We start from the raw sequence: 18,235 nt of genomic DNA, 5'->3' as shown, positions 1-18,235 counted from the left end.
ATTCACTGTCTTCAGTTAGTTTGCTTTCTTTCCAATTTCAGCAGCACCAGTGATTCCAACCACAATTCAAACTCACTAACTTATTAACAAAACTGTTAAATATATTGTATCCCATTACTTTCCTAAACAGCCCCCTCCAATACTACTCCTGTCCGAAGCCTCTTCATTAACAATTACTCTGTTAACCAAGCAGGACTCCTCTGGCGTCCATGCAGTTTTGAAGTTGCTATTTATGCATTTATTTATTACAGCACTGCTCCAAACTGTGAATCAACTGTTCAGAGATCCCCCGGCCCCATGGGATTCCATTACAGCCCACAAGCGTGTTTGAAATTCGAATGTTACAAATGGACCAGTTTCAACTATTACACTGTTAATCCCCCCGTGCTTGTTTGATCTGAATATTTCAGGCTTTTCCCTTCCAGTTCTTCGCAGACATCACAAAACATTGGTTTTTAGAAGTTCTTCTATACCCTCTACAAAGATTACACTGTAATTCCATGGAATTCTATAAAGGCAAAGGACAACATTCACAGAGTATTGGATCAGCCCTCTAGATCTTTTAGAACACCTGGTATCAACTACCCCAATCGAGACTATTCTTACCCACCCTGACCTTCTACACTTGATGAACCATCTCAGTGCAGCCCTGGAGACTTCTGCGTCTCTATTTCTACACCACACACTTCTACCCCCCCCCCCCCCCCCCCCCCAAAAAAAAATGAAGCTTTCACAATTTAGTCTACTCTATTAACAAAAAAACCCAACCTATGGCAGGAGCTAAAGATAAAAAGCACAAAGGTGCTCAAGGCAGGTTCCAACAGGACATCTTGGTGTTTTTTGATTCATTAAGTAGCGTGATACATGGATGAAAGCACAAGGAGTTGAAGAGTTTATAAATATATATATATACATAAAAACCCCTTCAATTCTTTGTACAAAAAGATATGTATGAACTTGCAATGGAAACACTCAATTCAGAAATAGATCATGGCAGGGCAGGAGATCCACCACAGATTTCAAAGTTGGACATTGGAGCTTTGAAACAGTTTTTTCCCTGCAGTTCTGGTCGTTCTGCCGCTCCTTCACAATACATACACACGCATACCGAAATCTCAAAGCAAGAGATCTTAAAATAAGTTTACCATTTGCCAATGATCTTATTGGTGTAGCCAGCCTTCTTCAGCAATTCTGGAAGCAGTAATTCAGAATCTGGGATTCCTCCTACTATATCCTGTGGTGTGTATGCTGCATAAAACAAACAAAAAAGGCCTTCTGACTCTCATAAATATTAGAGTAAACACTCATGGCCACCCATCATTAGAAGCATTATTGCTGGATCAGGAGGAGTTTGACATCCCAGCAATATTGCTCTTTGGAAGTCCTCCCAGGTCACGAGATGAAGAGAACAAGCCGATTCAGGGAGATCAAAGGGAGATCTCCACCCACTCGCACACCATGGCCAACAAACAAAGGGGGCTGCCACCACAGAATGAAGGCGAGACCCTTGACAGGGCGGGCGGGTGTCACGGAGAAAGCAAGTGCTGTAGCAGTGCACTGGAGTTGCCTTTACTCCTGTAAATTTGCTTTCTGTTTTCTAAACTAAAGGCATTTTTTCCTAAATCAAATGGTTGCTTAACTTGCTCAGACTGTAACAGCTGAAAGAAATGATGTCTCTCACAGTCCCCAGTTCTCTGGCCCTTGAGAATCTAAGGTGTGACTTTGGCTGGGACGGAGGTGGCCAAGCACGCTTGCTGACACGCAGCGTCAATCGGTACATAGCTGCTGATTCTTGCCCATACAAGCATGGTCTCATGCGGTGTCTGTCACACTGGAACCAAAATCAACCCAGAAACGTTATGAACTGGTAATCTTCCCTGGAAGTACCACGGGCACAACAGTGCTATAAAACTGCCAAGGCTGAAATGGTTAGAAAACCGGCTGCTGAATAAAACTGTAAGCAGCTTGTTCTTTACTCTGGGGTATTAACATACAGCCCACGTGTCTGTCTTTCACCAGACACCAATTAGACTGCCCAGAGGAAACACTTCTCAGCCAGCAGAAGCAAATGGATCAACCAGCCTTGTTTATGTCTCTTAATTTGAGGAGGTTTTCTGCTTGATGAGGAGGGAGCAATAAATTTCATGCTTATTACCAGCAGTTAACATGGTAATCTGTTTGTGCCACTCTGGAAGATCCACAGGGGAAGCTCACCGAGCCAAGCCTTTGTTCAGAGCAAAGCTTCCTACGAAGCACAGAGGGAAATCGAGAGAGGAAGGGAAATCAGGAATGAAGCCCATACCGTTTCTGGCATGTGCATTCGTGGTGTAAAACCCATTCCTGACTGGGAGACGGCCCGTCAACAGCGCTGCCCTTGCTGCAAAGAACAACAAGAAAATCTTATTTCACATGCATTCTCTGCTTAATATCAATATTATCATATTAAGGCTGAGGACAGCGCGCTGACTGAAGCACATCAGTGTCCTTTTGCCACAGCCAGCTAAGGTCACTCACATTAGATGAGGCAGCACCTCCCCGCTCCAGCAAGCCATGGAGGTAGCCAGGTTCTGATATGACACCGTTTGAGTTATTCCAGGACAAACCCAACTGAAATTTAGCCTGTCTATTAAATTACCCACTGCTGATGAGTAACTACTTTCAATAGTCAGCGTAGCAGCCCTTCTCTCTCAATATTTCTAGAAGGAATACCTGACGTATATACATAAGAGGAAATTGTAACGCAAACTGATTACATGCTTGAGGCTAAGTTTTCAAGCTTGCCTGAACAAGAGTCATGTAATAGTGAAGAAAACGCTGTCAAGCTTTGACAATAAAAGTCAGGTCCTGACTGCAGGAAACATTTAAACAGATGTTTAACTTTAAGCATAGGTAGTACCACCACCACCGGACTTAGCAGGACTTCAGCATATTTCAAATGCCTTTTCTGAGCCAGGACGTCACCAGCCCACTGACAAATTATATCCAAAATGAAAGCCCAAATAAAAAGCCCCTGTTCCTCATTTTTGTTTCAGTTCTTGGCTGCCAATTGGGTTTGAGGAAAAAAAGAAAGAAAGAAAAAAAAACACGCCACAGAAAAACCAGTAAGGATAAAAATATCTGTGTCTCCCAGACCCAAACGTTTCTTTTATCTCTTGTCCCTTCCCCAAGCAACTTGCAAGCCACCAGGGTCACAAGCAGGACACAACCTGCTGCCATTCCTTGCACGAACATCTCGCCAAAGTCAAGGGAATCAGGCAAACCTTGTACGAACCATGCTCAGCAGCAATTCAGGTACTGCTTTGTCTGTTTATCCCAAAATAAGAAAGATGAAAAAAATGCACTGTCTGAGGCTAGAATACTAAACCAGAATGTTTTTTAAAAATTCCTTCAGCTGGACTGATTTGATCACTAAAACGCTGCTTTGTAGGAACCGAAGATTGTAGGTTTTCCAATCAAAACATAAATAAAAAGGGAGCAAAATGCAAGATCAAAGCCCCAGATCCAAACTCTGCCCTAAGGGTAATCACTGGTTTGGTTGCTAGTTCATGTCAGATGTTGGCAAACATCCCAATCTTCTCAGAAGGTGGCATGTTTATATGCTAGTTTAAAACTCAAGTTTACTTACACGGAGAACAAAGGGGGTTGGCAGTATAAAAATCCAGGAAAAGCATCCCTTCTGAAGCCATCTGGTCTAAGTTAGGAGTTTCCTTAGAAGGCTCTCCGAAAGCTCCCAAATCACCCCAACCCATCTGTAAAAAGAACACACCGAAAGATGTAAAAGTACTTTTACTCTTCCACAATGACAATGCTTCTGGGCCCACATAACGCTTTTATTGTATCCCTTCATTTCTAAATCTTTATAGCACTCATCTCCTTCACAAATGTGATAAAAATGATCCTCCCCTACCCCATGAAGCAGGGAACTATTATGGTTTTCCCTGGCAAATGGGAAACCAAGGCACACGTGAGATTAAATGACTTGCTAACGGGCATTAAAACGCTTCTAGCAGACCTGGGTAAGAACCCTAATGCCTTCACTCTTACTCAAGTGCCTGAAGACCGGCAAGTGAGCACATACCAGGGAGGAAAAGGAAGTTACACATGGTATGCTTGGTGTTGTACGGCCAAAAAGTCTGACCCGTCAGTCCCTGGCTATATGTCTTTGTGTTGGACCCCTGATCCCAGGTCTCCACCTCAGCCTGCTGCATCTGTCTATCTATCCAGCTGCGTATACATAACTAGAAATGCAAGGAAAAGGTCTAAACTCAAAAGCAGAGCTGCAGGAAAAGACAGAAAGTATTTATTTTAAAAGCAAGCTCTGGAAAGAAACCTGCCAGAGGCATCGTATGTCACTCAGCTTATTTGCAAGACAGCAGTTTCACCCTGCATCTTCCTCTGAATTCAGAGGGGTCACATGCCAGGAGAACTGTAAAATTACCATCACGTTGTCTGCGTTCGTTGCTGAAAACTATTACTGGTAATAATACAAATAAAAGTAAGTGACTTAAAACAGAAGGTTCTAGAAGAGAACAACTTAATGAGCAATTAGGCACCATGGTTGCTGGAAATTATATTATGCTTTAAAAAAAGGCAATAGCTTTCTTTAATACAGATGCGTATCAGGTGAGCAACTGATACAGAGGGCATAACGTGTCGAGATCTTTAGTAAACCATCTGTCTGGTCCCATTTGAGAGTCTAACATTTACACTGCAGTGGTGCAGTTTGGAAAAGAAAATAGTTGGAGAGCTGCAGAGCCGGCTGTTGAGGTTTGAGCAAGGAGGGATTAAATGGTACCACCTAACACTAGGATGTGGAATTAAAAGGGATTTAGCGGGATCACCCCCGAGTTCTTAATTCTTCGGTATCTTTATCGTCAAGGAAGAAAGGAAAAAAGAATATCATGTTGCTGTAATTCAGACACAGTGACAAAGTCACAGAAGTTACTGGAGAATCAAAGGAAAAAGACCACGGAAATGCATTTTTAACGAACAGCATATTAAATGAATAAATAGTTCACAGAAGCTCCAGTCAGGACCCGTGCCTTGTCATGTCTCGTGTCGTACCAATGCTTCTAGAGGGGGATAATCACTGTCCCAAGGAGCTTTCGTCTTCAAAATTGCAAATGCCAGCTTGGGGGGAAATATTCCTGAATGGAAAACTGAGATGGACTGCCGGAGGCTCAACGGGCCAGAAAAACTAGGCTTACAAGGTAATTATCTTGTCCAAGAGCGTAGAAACATTATGAAAACAGCAGTCATGCTGAACAGAACAGAGCCAAACAGGCAATAAGAGCTTGCCCACGCTTCCAAGTCCCATAGCCACCCTCACTAGCTTCTCAAGTAGCTTAGAACCGCACGCAACACATTTCTACTACAAACGCACCTGAAAGATTACAGTATTAGATGAAAAATATTAGAAGAGAAGCAAAACAGGAAGATGGCACCAACTTGAACATCTTGGAAATTAATGTATTTCCTTACCCACGTGGCTATGAGCACTACAGGGTGCAAAAGTGAAAAGACTTTTAGCTGGAAGCAAATCTGTGATTATTTTCGTTCTTTAGTGATTTATCGCCTTCCCCCCAGTTCAGAGAGCAAAAATTAGCAGAATTCATTTACTTCTTGTTTAGTTTTTCAGTAGGCAAGTTTGGGTTTCTAAAACATTTCTTAAAATGTATCAGAGTTTCTTTGTCTACATCTGCAGATGCACCTTATTCAGTGCTACCACAACTACATCCATTGCTGGTGTTAGGAGGTATCACCACACTTCTTTTTTAGTCTACAAAACCAGGCCTTAACTTCAGATTGATTCTGTCAGAGTTTGAAAACCACCAAGACACCCTGTTTTTCCACATTTACCAGCCGGTGGAATCCTTTGCCAAGGACTGCAGAGTTAATTGCTCAGTCATTATGAACAGATAAGATGACTAGACTCCTAGATAAGGTATATAGGTGTGTAAGCACCAATTCCAAAAGACCTGTATATGGGCTTGACTTTATAGATCTGAGAAGTCTCGTTTGTTTTCAGCAGCACATCCACACAGACAGAATAATGAGAGGTTTGTGCGCAGGTCACCCAGGGCAGCTCTGCCCTGAAGGAGGGGCAGGGCAGGGATACGCCCGGCCTCGGCCTTCCTTTCATTTCTTCACCACTTTTTACACAAAATCCAGAAAGGACTTGAGAAAGAAAGCGACTGAGCATGATGGCTTTCAGAGTAAGTACTTACAAACTTGTTCAAATATTCCGGCTTATTTCAATCAAACTTTTTCCAGATCATCACATCAACCTGAGCTGTGCCTGAATCACTGTGCTGAAGACCTCTGACCATGAATCACGGTACTGACCCTGCTCACATGCTATCCCACAAGTACTGGGCTGCCAACAAAGGGGACACAGCTGAAAAAGTAGCACACAGCTGAACACGGAGGCCACGCCACCTGGAAGGGATGATGTGTGAACCTGGAAACTGCGACCTAGGGGAGGTCACACACATCAGGGAGAGCTCTGCTCCGCAGGAGTCAGTGCGACAGAGCTCTACGGAGCACAAAGCAACAAATAAACAGTCAGGGTGCGCTCTTAAAACACAAGTCTTGCCAGGCCCCAAAAACAGCCCTTGATGTGCTCTTAGGAGGATCTCTAGAAAAAGTAGAATCATAGAATGCCCTGAGCGGGAAGGGGACCCACAAGGGCCATCGAGCCCAGCTCCTGTCCCTGCACAGGGCACCCCAAATTCACACCGTGTCTCTGAGGGCCTTGTCCAAGTGCTTCTGGAACATCGCCAGGCTGGTGCCGTGATGCCTCCCTGGGGAGCCTGTGCCAGGGCTCCACCACCCTCTGGGGGAAGAACCATGTCTTAATGCCCAGCCTAACCCTCCCCTGGCACATCTCCCTGCCATTCCCTCGGGCCCTGGCGTTGGGCACCAGAGAGAAGAGACCAGCCCTGCCCCTCCTCCTGCCCTCGGGAGGGAGCTGCAGAGCGCCATGAGGCTGCCCTCGGCCCCCTCTGCTCCAGCTGAACAAACCCAGGGACTCCAGCCGCTCCCCGTACGGTTTCCCCTCTAAACCCTTCCCCAGCCCCGTGGCCCTCCGGGACACTCTCTGGTACCTTTATACCCTCAATGTCCTGCGGCGCCCAACGCTGCCCACAGCACTCGGGGTGAGGCCGCCCCAGCGCGGGGCAGAGCGGGACAATCCCCCCCCTCGCCCGGCTGCGATGTGGGGCTCGGTGACCCCCAGGGCACAGCTGGCCCTCGGGGCTGCCAGGGCACGCTGGTGGCTCGTGTTCAACTTGCCGTTGACCAGAGCCCCCAGGTCCCTGCAGAGCTGCTCCCCAGCTCCTCGCTCCCCAGGCTGTCTGTGCAGCCAGGGCTGACGCGCCCCAGGTGCAGAATCTGGCACTTGCCCTTGTTAAACTTCATTTGCAGGATAAGGGTCACGGGGAGCCAACTTGATGAAACCTGTGTTGGAAGGGCTCTGCCCCGGCACCAGTGCAGCTCTGGCCCCAGCCCACGTGCCACGATGCTCCCGCGAGCTCGGGGACGGCCACCGCCGCACCTGACGCGCCTCGAACGTCCCAGGCATCGGCGGAACGTTTCCCACAGCCGGCCTGTCCGCAAGGCGCTGGCACCGCCAAGCACCCCCGGCCAGGGCCCGGGCGAGGGTGGGATGCCACGGGAGCCCCTCTGCCAGCCCCGGGACCCCGCTCTCACCCCCAGGACGAGCTCCCCCCCAACCCACACCCCATAACAAGCACGTTACGGAGCCGAGGCCCCCATTGCCCTCACCCACACCGACCCCTCCCCCCCCACCCAAGCCGCCCCCCTCAGGGAACACCCCCTCCCCCACCCTAACGCCCCCTCAGTGCCCCCAAACTTCCTCCCAGTGACGCGGCCCCCTGTCCCCCCTCCCCCCACCCCCAAGGGGGGTCCCCCCCGGCCCCGCTCACGTCGTCCATGAGGAGGAGGAGGAGGTTCGGCGGGGCGGAGGCCGCAGCGGGGCCCAGGGCCCAGCAGAGGCAGAGGGGCACCAGCACCGCTCTCGCCATGGCAACCGGCCGGCCCCGCGCGCTCCGCCGCGCGTCACGTGAGCGCCGCGCGTGACGCGCTCGGGGGAGGGGGGGAAGGCGGAGAGAAGATGGCGGTGTGCATCGCCGTGATCGCCAAGGAGGTGGGGCCGTGGGGCCTGACGGGGCGGTGGGGCCAGGCGGGGCCGGGGGTACAGTTGGGGCTGAGGGGCCAGGTGGGGTCGTGGGGCCTGAGATGGGCAGTGGGCCCTGAGTAGGATCGCGGGCCTTGAGAGGGGCAGTGGGGCCAGGTAGAGACCATGGGGCCTGAGTGGGACCGTGGGGCCAGGCAGGACAATGGGGCCAGGTGGGGCTGTGGGCCCTGAGTGGGACCGTGGAGTTTGAGAGGGGCAGCGGGGCTAGGTGGGGTTATGGGCGCTGAGTGGGACCATGGGTCCAGGTGGGCCCCGAGTGGGACCGTGGAGGCTGAATGGGACTGTGGGTCCAGCTGAGGCCGTGGGGCCTGAGCAGGCGCGAGGGGAGTGGGGCTGAGCAGGCGTGAGGAGGGGAGTGGGAGTGGGGCTGCGGGACCGGGTGAGGTTGTGGGGCAGGGTCTCAGGCTGCAGGGCCTGGGAGGGGGTGAGGGGAGCGCGGCAGAGGAGTGGCAGGTATGGGGGGAGCGGGACAGAGACTGGGGATGGATGTGGGCCGGGTAGGAGCAGGCTGGGACCGAGGCAGGGGAAGCCGGTGCAGCGAGCGCAGGGACAGCGTGAGGGTGTCCTGCTGCCACGAGCTGGGTTTTCTGATGAGCTGGGGACAGGCCCTGCTAGGGTGAGGGGGCAAGTCAGGTGTGAGGGCGGGCTGAGCCTCGTGCGGTGCCTGTGCAAATGATTCTCCTGCCGCTGGTGTATGGAGACAGATCTGTTCCACAAGCCCTGCAAGAAAGGGGGGCTGCGCTGCAAGGGCTCTGAATGTAACATGGTTAAAATAGCTTACTGCTGACAGCAGCAATTGTTAGTGTAAAAGCACCATCGGGGCATCAGCTGTCACACAGAGGAGTGGCCGGTCCTAGTTAGCGTAATTTTTTCTCCTCAGAACTATCCCCTCTACATCCGGAGCGTTCCAACTGAAAATGAGCTGAAGTTCCACTACACTGTGCACACTTCCCTCGACGTTGTGGACGAAAAGATCTCTGCGATGGGCAAGGCTCTCGTAGATCAGAGGGAACTGTACCTAGGGCTCCTCTACCCCACTGAAGACTACAAGGTGTATCTTTCTACTGCATTTTGCCATGCTGTTATGTATTTATAGGCTCCTTCTTGTGAGGGGCTCTGCATGGGAAACCTCTCTTCCTACTTGGTACCACGTTAAAGACATCAGCAGAAAATACACAGACGTGTTCACTGACCAGTTTGTCACGTGGGGAGGTTCAGGTTTGGTGCCTCGGTCAGTTCAGCAGCTGCTCTGTTGCCCAACCAGGTGGTGGAAAATTCACCTTTAGCCTACATGAGGGAGTGCAATGCACGAAGAGCATCTGGTGCAGCTAGACTTCCCCTGTGATAAACTGGGTGCTTTATTCCCTGCTTAGCTAAAACAGTTGGCTGTGACTAGAACAAAGCTTAGACTCTTTAATTAAAAACACCAGTGAAAGTAGCAGGAATACAAAGGTGTCTCTGGTCAAGTACCTGAATCCCAGGTGCATGGTCTGACTTCCCTATAATCTGTACTCCACAGCTTCCCCAATGTTTAAGTCACAAAATGGACTTTTGAACTTTCTTTGGCTTTTTCTCTGAATCCCACAGGTGGAAGTTATCAGCAGACCCAATTTCTGGGTTTTCATAAACAGGTTGTTAATTTTTTTGAAGTCTCAGGTCAGTCACGCTGTCTGATACTAGACCTCCAGCCCTCTGATTGTTGCCTCGCAAATGAGAATAAATAAGGTAAGGAAAATGGTTTTTAAGAAGAGAGAAACCCTTACGAAAATAGCTAGTGGGAGGCTGCTTAGAAATTGCAAGGCGTGCCTTACTGGCCAGCACAGGAGCGAGCTTGACCTGGACTTATCAAAGATGGCAGAAGTCAGGTAGAAAGGGGGTACAGTTCCTGCAGTGCCATGTCTTTCTTGCCTCATCTAGTCCTAGTTATGTGCTGGGCACGTCAAAAACGTCACACATCCTCTCAGCTTATTCCTTTGAGCGTATTCTAGCCTTGGTTTAGTTGCTTTGGCAGGCTCTGGTGTGTCAGAAGCACATGCCTTAACAGCTGCACAGATATGGCTACGTGACAAATTCAAAGGTGAAGTTTGTTATGGTGGTGGATTCTTCAAACACAGCACTTCGAGACAATGAGATCCGCAGTGTAAGTGCAGGAAATCAGAGCACAACTTGCCACATCAGTGTTTTTGCTACTTCCACTTATTCATAAAGTGCTGAGAAGCAAAAAAAAAAAAATTTAATTAAATTACAATCCCTTTTCAGATGTTCCGAAAGCTGCATAATTCATACACAGACATAATGTGTAACCCTTTTTATAACCCTGGGGACCGTATCCATTCCAGGTAAGTGGGTTGACCATACTGATCTTTGCCATCTTTCTGAACTTGCAGTGTACCTATGATGTAACAGGACCAAAAGCATAACCCCTGTGGTTGACATCTTCAGAGGTGCACACTCTGACTGCCTAAATGGAGAACAGCTGTGTTGTCTTTGGGCCATTACTGCATAACAGAAAACTCTGCTAAGGCTCATGAGAAGTTACACTGAGCTCTTGCTCCCACCTCAACTGGTGTTAGAAACATTGGCTCAAGAAAAAGCAATTTCTTGGGGAGAAAAAGTTACCTGTTTCATAGGCAAATACGGGCATAAAGATAAACAGAACAGGTTAAACAGAGTGAACAACTGCGCTTGTCCAGGGCTTATCCCTGGGTAAGGACAGATGGACATTCAGCATGTCTAATTCCTCATGTGTGAGGGCCGGTGCCCCCCATTTCTCATGTGGAATCTCACAGGTAATGTTAATAATGTTGGGAGTTTCTATTGCCTGGAGAAGAACAACTTCTCTTACCCTTTGCTGAGGCAGGTGTACAGCCAGGATAAGACCTGTCCTTACTTCAGCTTAATTAAAAGTCATTATTTACTCAACAGAGCATGCTGTAGTTAGAGAGTGAAACCCTATATTCAGCCTGGGGAAAGCCAGCTTGTTAACCAGTAAGAGGCAATGTTAGCAACTGGTTTTGCTACAAGAGGTCTGCTGTGCAGAACTAGCTGCTTCCTTTAATATTCTGTGTTTATTTCCTCCTCTAGGGCTTTTGATAATATGGTGAACTCCATGATGATGCAGGTGTGCTGAGGCTCTGCCCCTTCTCATCCGAGTGCTGAGAACATTCCCCATGTACAGGAGCGTCCCTACAAAGTGATGTATATATTGTCTTCATTCTGTGTAATTTTAAATTTATTCTATGTAAAAATAAACTCGACACCTGCAAGGTTTGCGTGCATTTCTACTCTAGCAAACCCGAGTATAGCATGGAAGTCACTGTTGAGCTTTGTACCTTCAGGTAATGCATGAGAGCCAGCTCTTCCTCCAGGAAGGTCAGCTGTGTCAGGCAGGAGGTTTGTTCCCCACAGAAATGCATGCACAGCCCTGCCTCTGCACAGCTCATTTCTGCAGAAATTGGGCTTTGGGTAAAAACAGCAGTTCCTGCTGTGCTTGTGATTAGAGCAAGCACAGCTGCACAAGAGACAGCTAAGAGATTGTTATTAGGGTCAACCTAGATTTCAGTCAGCTGAGAGGCACAGACAGTGACACTGTTCCTCAGAAGTACTGGTGCTTCAGGGCAGCTCCTCTGAAGCAGGAGCAGTAACCAGCAACAGCAGGCCTTTCACTCTTTGCCAGCCCCCCTCCCTGCTGCTCAGGACTGTTTGTTCTGACCAGAACATCACAAGCAGTGCTTAATTCAAACATACTTAACGCTTAGGCTCCTTGTCCTGCTTTTCCCTTAGCTGTGAGCACTCAGGTCTGTACTTACTCTCTTAATTCTTAGAAAGAGAAAACTCTGCAAGCCGGCTGACAGCTCCAGGTTTCTCTACAACCCCAGCCACTGTTTATGTACTTGAGAAAGCTCTGGCAGACAGCAAACAGCTGGGCTCAGAGCACGGCCCTGAACCCCATCAAGCCCAGCACTGCCTTTGCCTCCCTGGGGAAGATCTTTGGGTGGCACACATTGGACAATATTTGCTGTTCTCTTTGCACCTGAGACAGGCCAGGCACACGTAGCAGCATCTCTAGCCCAGGTCAGGGAGCACAGGTAGTGCAGCTGGAATAAATCCACACCAAGAGATTAAGACATCAGGATCGCACAGCTGCCCGGCTCATCTCCAACTAATCTCTATTAGCATCTCCTCCCCCTGCAGCTCCCTGCTGTTCTAATTAAAGACTACCAAATCAATAGCAGGTATTTATATAGAAAAAATTACAAGTTAGACTAGAAAAGCATCCTCGTGTCTTAATCACTTGTGCAGCGCACTCGCACTACGCGAGGCTGCGCAGCTACAGCAAGTTCAGCGGCGGTAACGCAGGCAGGCATAAGCACTGAGCAGCTACTCGGTGCTTTCACACACCTCTACTCCGAGTCTTTCCTGCCCCACAGGCAGCAGTCTGTCCTTCAAGCACCTAATCAGTTAAAAATATGTAAAACATAGCTAAAAATAATAATAATAAAAATAGCTGCGCAGCTCCAAAGGATACAAGAAGCCTGGAGAAAGCCAGGTCAGTGTAGAGCATCAGCTCACAGCCAGCACAGTCTCACCACAGATGAAGTTCACACAGCAGGATCATTTATTTTAAAAATAAGTGACATTTACAGTACCTTCTCAAACAGAACTTAAATACATTTAATCAACAACAACCTGCCAAATAATGGGAGATTAAAGAGCCTCTCCCACCATCTAAACAAGGCGCAGCTACTCTGAAACATTTTCATATAAAAAACTTGACTCTTTTCACTCAGAGACAGGAGCTCAGCCTTTCCTCTTCCACAAGAGAATCCGAACACCCCAAAGTAGTTTTTGTTAAAAATTAAGTCTCAGGAATTTACAAAGCTACTAAATGGAAAGTCTAAAGCCCTAGAAAAAGCCCATTTTATAGTCTAAGGGTAGCTCAGATCAAGGCCAGCCTCAGCAGCACAGTCCATGCTGGGCAAAGTGCAAAAATCAACACAACATGAAGAGTTAAGGCCCCAAGCTTTAAAAAAAATCCTGAGATCTTAAGGGGAAAAGCAAAAAAAAAAACCACCAGTGGGATTTTTAGCCTGGCAATGCTCCCTGAGCTGTGAAAAGCTGCTTTAGGAGTCAGTCGCATCTGTTGCATCTGGGTTAGAGGAATCCTAACCAAAGATCCCAAAAGATTAGCGTGAGAATTACATAATAAAACTGATTTCAGTGCAGAACTTCACACAAAACCGTCTGCTGGTGGTCGCAGCCTACCTCTTTTAACACAAAAATTTTTCCTTTAAAAACGAGCAGTTTCAGAGCTCATGAACACAAGATCAGCAGGAAGAGGAATTGCCAGGCAGTGCTTGTTCCCCAGTACCCAGCTCCTGCCACGTGCTGCAGTCCCGACCCTCTAGCCAAGTTGGGCTCACCCATCCCCAGCCGGGGATCCGGAGCAGGAATGGTGACGGGAGTCAAAAGGAAGATCAGACCAAATTCGCAACAGTGAAGGTGGTTTTGTAATACTGCTAGAAATAAAGGACAATGATGAGTTGGCAGCACCCTTTGATCCCTGTAGCTTTGGGATGAAAGCGGGATGGGGGAAGAGGAGGTTGACTTCTGAAATAAAAGAGGGGAAGGGTTTTGTGACACCCAGACCTTGCTTAACCACCAGAGAGATACAGAGGCTTCCAGAGGAACAGCAAAGGAGGCCTTTTCCCTGACCTGGTTGTTAGATGGACAACAGCAGCAGTGAGCTAAAAACCGGACACATTGATAGGCTCCATCCTCTTCCCAAGAGCAAGGTCAGAAATCCACGAGGCTGATGGAAGGAAGGAAAAGCTCCCCAGCAGTCAGATCTAGAGCTGCAACCCAAGACTTTCTCCACTGATTTGAAGAAAATCTTTGGAAAGGTCTTTAGGATCTTCTTATGGGCAAGAGCAAGCTCCTGCAGAAACAGCCAAAGCTGAGGTGCTTCATGGGCTGAGCAGGACAGGTCTGCAGGGCATTTGGACAGCTGAAAGCCAAACCAGATTTACACCAAACCCTCTAGTACAGTCCTTTTCTATGGGATGAAGATGAGACTTGATGGTCTGGGTAAGCTCTTCCCTGCCCAGGACAGGGTGTTTTCTGGAATGAGACTGTTTTCAGTGAAAACACAACCCCAAGGAAAGCTAAGGTGGGCCCCTCCTGGGACGCTGGCAGGGATGGGCCGAGGTGTGGGGGGAGCGGATCCAGTCTTCCCTCCCGCAGCTCAGCACTCCGGCCGCCTCACCAGTAATCCTCACGGCCAGGCAGATGGCATTTTAAAATTAATCTTTTCTTTTGGTTTGGGTAGGCATATTTTTAAATCTCTCCAATCCCATCTCTTCACTTCAGTCCCACCAGCATCACCAGGGCAGTCCAGTCCTTTCTAGTATGGAAAATACCAAGGCAGCAGCCTTGCCCGTCCCCTAAACAAGAACAAAAACAGCATCCTAAAGCACAGGGGCACTGCTCAGCTGAGATGCCAGAAAGCACAGCTACCTGCCCCTCTGCCCCTCCAAGAGCTGGGATTCACCCTTCTGCCCCAGCTAACCCAGACTGAACCCTCAAAACACATGGGAGCCCCCAAAGCCAGGCATGGGTCTGGGACCAGTTAGGCTGGGACGTGATGCCCGCCCCCCCAAACCCCTGCAGGGACGGGGACAGCAGCAAGCTTCCAGGTGTTTCTTCCACCACCAAAGCTCTCCGCTTCCTCCCGCGGCACTGAAGAGGCCGGGGCATCATTGAAGCTCGTCCGAAGCGAGCTCGCCGGCGCACGAGCAGCAGGTGTGCCAGAGAATTGCTCCAGGCCTGTGCTGGGAGCGTGAGTGATGCTAGAACAGCAGCAGGGATGGATCTGCCGTGCCATCGCTGGCTCTCGCTTTGGTCCTTCCCCACCTCAGCTGCCCACAGCCCCCCCCCGAGGTGCCCATGCCCCAGCTGGACCAGCTGCCAGGCTCCTGCCAACCCCACGGACACGGGTGATGCTACGGGAACACGACAGGCAGGAGACATTTCTAACACAGGAGGACACTCCCACCAGAGCCCTTCTCCATCCTTCCAGCCGTGCCAGGGTGGGAGGCACAAAGCCAAGAAGCTGAGCACAACCAGAGGAAGGAGCAGCTATCCCCATCCTGCGTACCCCCTGCTCCACAGGGATCTTGACCCAAACAGGCAAGGAACACCCCCTGCCCGGCTGCTCACCTGTATGTCCTCCCTCGCACCCTTGGGTGCTGCCCTCCATAGTAGCCTCCCCGCTGGGCCAGCCCTCCCCGGGCTTGGAAGCGGCCCCGGTAGCCCCCACGGTCGGTGGTGCTGATACCCGGCATGTTGGTCCTCTTGGGCAGCACCTGGAAGGCAGGAGGTGGCTCAGGCAGTGCTGCCGGGGTTCAGGACAGCCCCATGAACATGGAGCTGGGAGGGAGGAAGGGATGGATGCACCACCCCGGGGCCTCATCCTGCTCTTACCTTAATGATACGGCCTCTGAACACACTCTCGTCCAGCTCCACCGCAGCCTTCACAGAGCTCTTCTCTTCAAATTCGATGTAGGCATACCTACAAGGGGATGGGGTGAGCAGAGCCCCAGGGACACCCCGCTGCTCCCAAGGGCTGGGGAGCACAGGGCAGCACCCTCAACCCCCCAACCCAGCCCCCACACGCAGTGCTGACCCTTTGGGATGCCCCGAGAACTTGTCGCAGAGGATGGTCACTCGGTTGATCTGCCCGCAGCTGTTGAAGTGAGACTCCAGCTCTTCCGCCGTGCCCCCGTAGTCCACCTGCAACGACAGTCCCAGCCCCTCCAGTGGCACTAGCCAGGCCCCCCGGCTCGGGGGTCTGCATTCACGCACCATCACGGGAGGCAAAAGGCCTGGCAGACCCCAGTCACGGCTTGCCACCACAGCCTTGCCATCTCCTGAGGTTCAGGAGAACCTTCCAGCTGAATGCTCCAGCCTGGAAACCCAAATCCAAGAGACAGCTCTCCCCCTTTGAGGGGAGAGGCAATGCTGCACGACCCACAGCTTCCAGTGGGGTATTTCGGGGAGCTGATGCTTGCAACAGATTATCTGCAAGTGGCTGAGGATCGTGGGCAGATGCTGAGCCACATTCCCAGTCCGGGCTGGGCAGGAGAAGCATTTGGAACCAGCCAGCCTTTGGTGGGGGGCAGATGGGCCCCCCGTGCTCAGGATCTCAGGCATAAATCTAGCTGGGCAAGGAGCAACAAGGTGGGCTCCACTCCTGGGCCTCCCACTTACATTGCCCACATAGATGGATCGTTGGTCAACCTCCATCTTCTCCTCAGTTGTCCTTGGGAAGAGACCTGCAGAGACAAGGCAGAGGGACATCTGTCCATGTAGGTCTGCCATCAGCACAGCTGCCACCGAGCTGACACACTGCAAAGCTCCCCGGGGTCCCCGGTCATGTCTGGGCATACCCAAATCCCCATACTGCTGCCTCCCTGCCTCCTCCTCCATGCCCTTGTCCCCTCTCTCTTCACAACAAAAATCCCCACAGGGTGACTGCTCTACTGGGGCTGTTGGTGCTAACTCAGTTATTTAACTTAATTGAATTTAATTCAATTAATTTACCGCATCTTGGCCTGCAAAGGTAGTGGGTAAGAGTGGATAAGACCTGCATGAGCACCATGCCATCCCTGGGACCCCAGCCCCCACCCACCCCACGTGTCCAGCCCCAGGCTGCCAGGAGATGCAGAGCCACGCACCTCTGGCTCCGGTTGCCACCCTGTGCCCCAAAGGTATCCCTTGGAGGGGGGACAGCAGCACCCCAGGACAGCCCATACCTGCCTCCGAGCTCATGATAAGGCGGCTCTCAGCTTCCAGCTGCAGCTTCTTCAGCCTCTCATCCTCCTTCTCCATCTCTCGCACTTTGGCTTTGATGGCTTCTAGTTCCTGAAACCCCAAACCAAGGCTTGTGCGAGGAGCACACGGAGCAGGGACACCGCCAGCCCGCTCCCCACCCCGGGCTGGGACACTGCAGTGCTGCACAGCACACACCTCTGCCACGGGGCCCTCCCAGGCTGGGGGCAAGGGCGGGCTGGCTGCTGGGGACAGCCGCCTGTCCCACGAAGGGGGAGCTCAGCTCCAAGCTCCACTGGCAAGCAAGAAAAAGGAAACATTTCCTTTCTCATGCTTGCTTGCAAAGCAGCATGTGCTGCAGCAGAGAGGCCCCGGCAGCACCAGAGCTGCCGGAGGGAAGCGGAGATTTAAGCTGGTGACAAACAGGAGCCATTTACGCTCACTCAGCCCGGCAGACATCTCAGCAGTGAAAGCTAAGCAGCAGGAGAGTGACAATTCAATTTCCAGCTTCTCAGCTCAGGGGTTTTAGCATCAGGGGCCCAAGATTATTCTTATTCTTAATTTTTGGAAGCGCTTGAGGGGAGGTGTAGAAAGTTTCCCGTTTCCTTAGAGAAACAGGGAAAATTGCTTCCACACTCAGCCAGGCACTCACTGGGTCCGGCACAGCCAGCTCCTCTGCGCTGTCCCCCTCCAGGTGGCTCAGGTCCGAGTCGTCATCCGCAGCCTTCCGCAGAGCTGCCATCTCCGTCACGTCCCAGGACGCCTCTGCTGCTGCTAGGGATGGCACGTCCTGCCACCAGATCCCTGAAGTGTCCAGGAAGAGAGGACTGGGGAGGAACAGGGGTGAAAAGCCATTTAACAAACAAACAGCCATTTAAAAGAGAACCTAAAGCACAACACCTGCCAGGCAAAGCAGCTGGGTGTTTTCAGAAGGATGAAGAGGCACCAGCAGAGCAGTGTGCTCTCAGTGCTGCAGGCGGGCTTGCAGCAAGAGCCCAGAACTGCAGCAGTGATGGCTACTGAAAGGTTTCCTTCATAGTGAGCCACCTCCCAGCTCAGGAGGCTGCAGAGGGGGGCCTGGAAGCAGCTTCCCTTGGGTTAAAAAAAACAAGCGCAAGCATCACAGCCTGCTGGCAGGGAAGAGGAGGCAGGACCTGCCCCACCAGCAGAGCTCCAGGGCTACAAGGA

The 18,235-nt window shown here is 50.7% G+C and overlaps 3 protein-coding genes across 3 annotated transcripts in view; 1 reads left to right on the top strand and 2 right to left on the bottom strand.

Moving 5' to 3' along the window:
• The window catches only part of GALNS (galactosamine (N-acetyl)-6-sulfatase), a 46,801-nt gene extending 38,742 nt beyond the window's left edge, over positions 1–8,059 (bottom strand). Inside the window, exons 1-4 of the mRNA XM_075101163.1 lie at positions 7,947–8,059; positions 3,626–3,749; positions 2,303–2,377; positions 1,146–1,248 (exon numbers count right to left, since the gene is read on the bottom strand). Coding sequence (XP_074957264.1) covers positions 1,146–1,248; positions 2,303–2,377; positions 3,626–3,749; positions 7,947–8,045 — 401 coding nt within the window. The 5' untranslated portion in view covers positions 8,046–8,059. The remainder of the gene's footprint in view (positions 1–1,145; positions 1,249–2,302; positions 2,378–3,625; positions 3,750–7,946) is intronic.
• Positions 8,057–11,484, top strand: TRAPPC2L (trafficking protein particle complex subunit 2L). Its single transcript, XM_075101165.1, has 5 exons — positions 8,057–8,167; positions 9,099–9,271; positions 10,271–10,358; positions 10,478–10,557; positions 11,303–11,484. The coding sequence occupies exons 1-5, from the start codon at positions 8,135–8,137 to the stop codon at positions 11,346–11,348; spliced, it is 420 nt and encodes a 139-aa protein (XP_074957266.1). The 5' UTR covers positions 8,057–8,134; the 3' UTR covers positions 11,349–11,484.
• A 1,335-nt stretch (positions 11,485–12,819) lies between these two features.
• On the bottom strand, positions 12,820–17,870 carry PABPN1L (PABPN1 like, cytoplasmic). Its single transcript, XM_075100977.1, has 7 exons — positions 17,700–17,870; positions 17,032–17,140; positions 16,487–16,551; positions 15,903–16,009; positions 15,701–15,788; positions 15,437–15,582; positions 12,820–14,661 (listed from the first exon to the last, which is right to left on the bottom strand). Exons 1-7 carry the CDS (start codon positions 17,787–17,789, stop codon positions 14,622–14,624), a joined length of 645 nt encoding a protein of 214 aa, XP_074957078.1. The 5' UTR covers positions 17,790–17,870; the 3' UTR covers positions 12,820–14,621.
• Positions 17,871–18,235: the final 365 nt, after the last annotated feature.

This window comes from Phalacrocorax aristotelis, chromosome 8, assembly GCF_949628215.1.
Source record: "Phalacrocorax aristotelis chromosome 8, bGulAri2.1, whole genome shotgun sequence".
Lineage (NCBI taxonomy): Eukaryota > Metazoa > Chordata > Aves > Suliformes > Phalacrocoracidae > Phalacrocorax > Phalacrocorax aristotelis.
The sequence above is the reverse complement of the archived record's forward strand: the minus strand, read 5'-3'. Positions and strand labels throughout refer to the sequence as shown.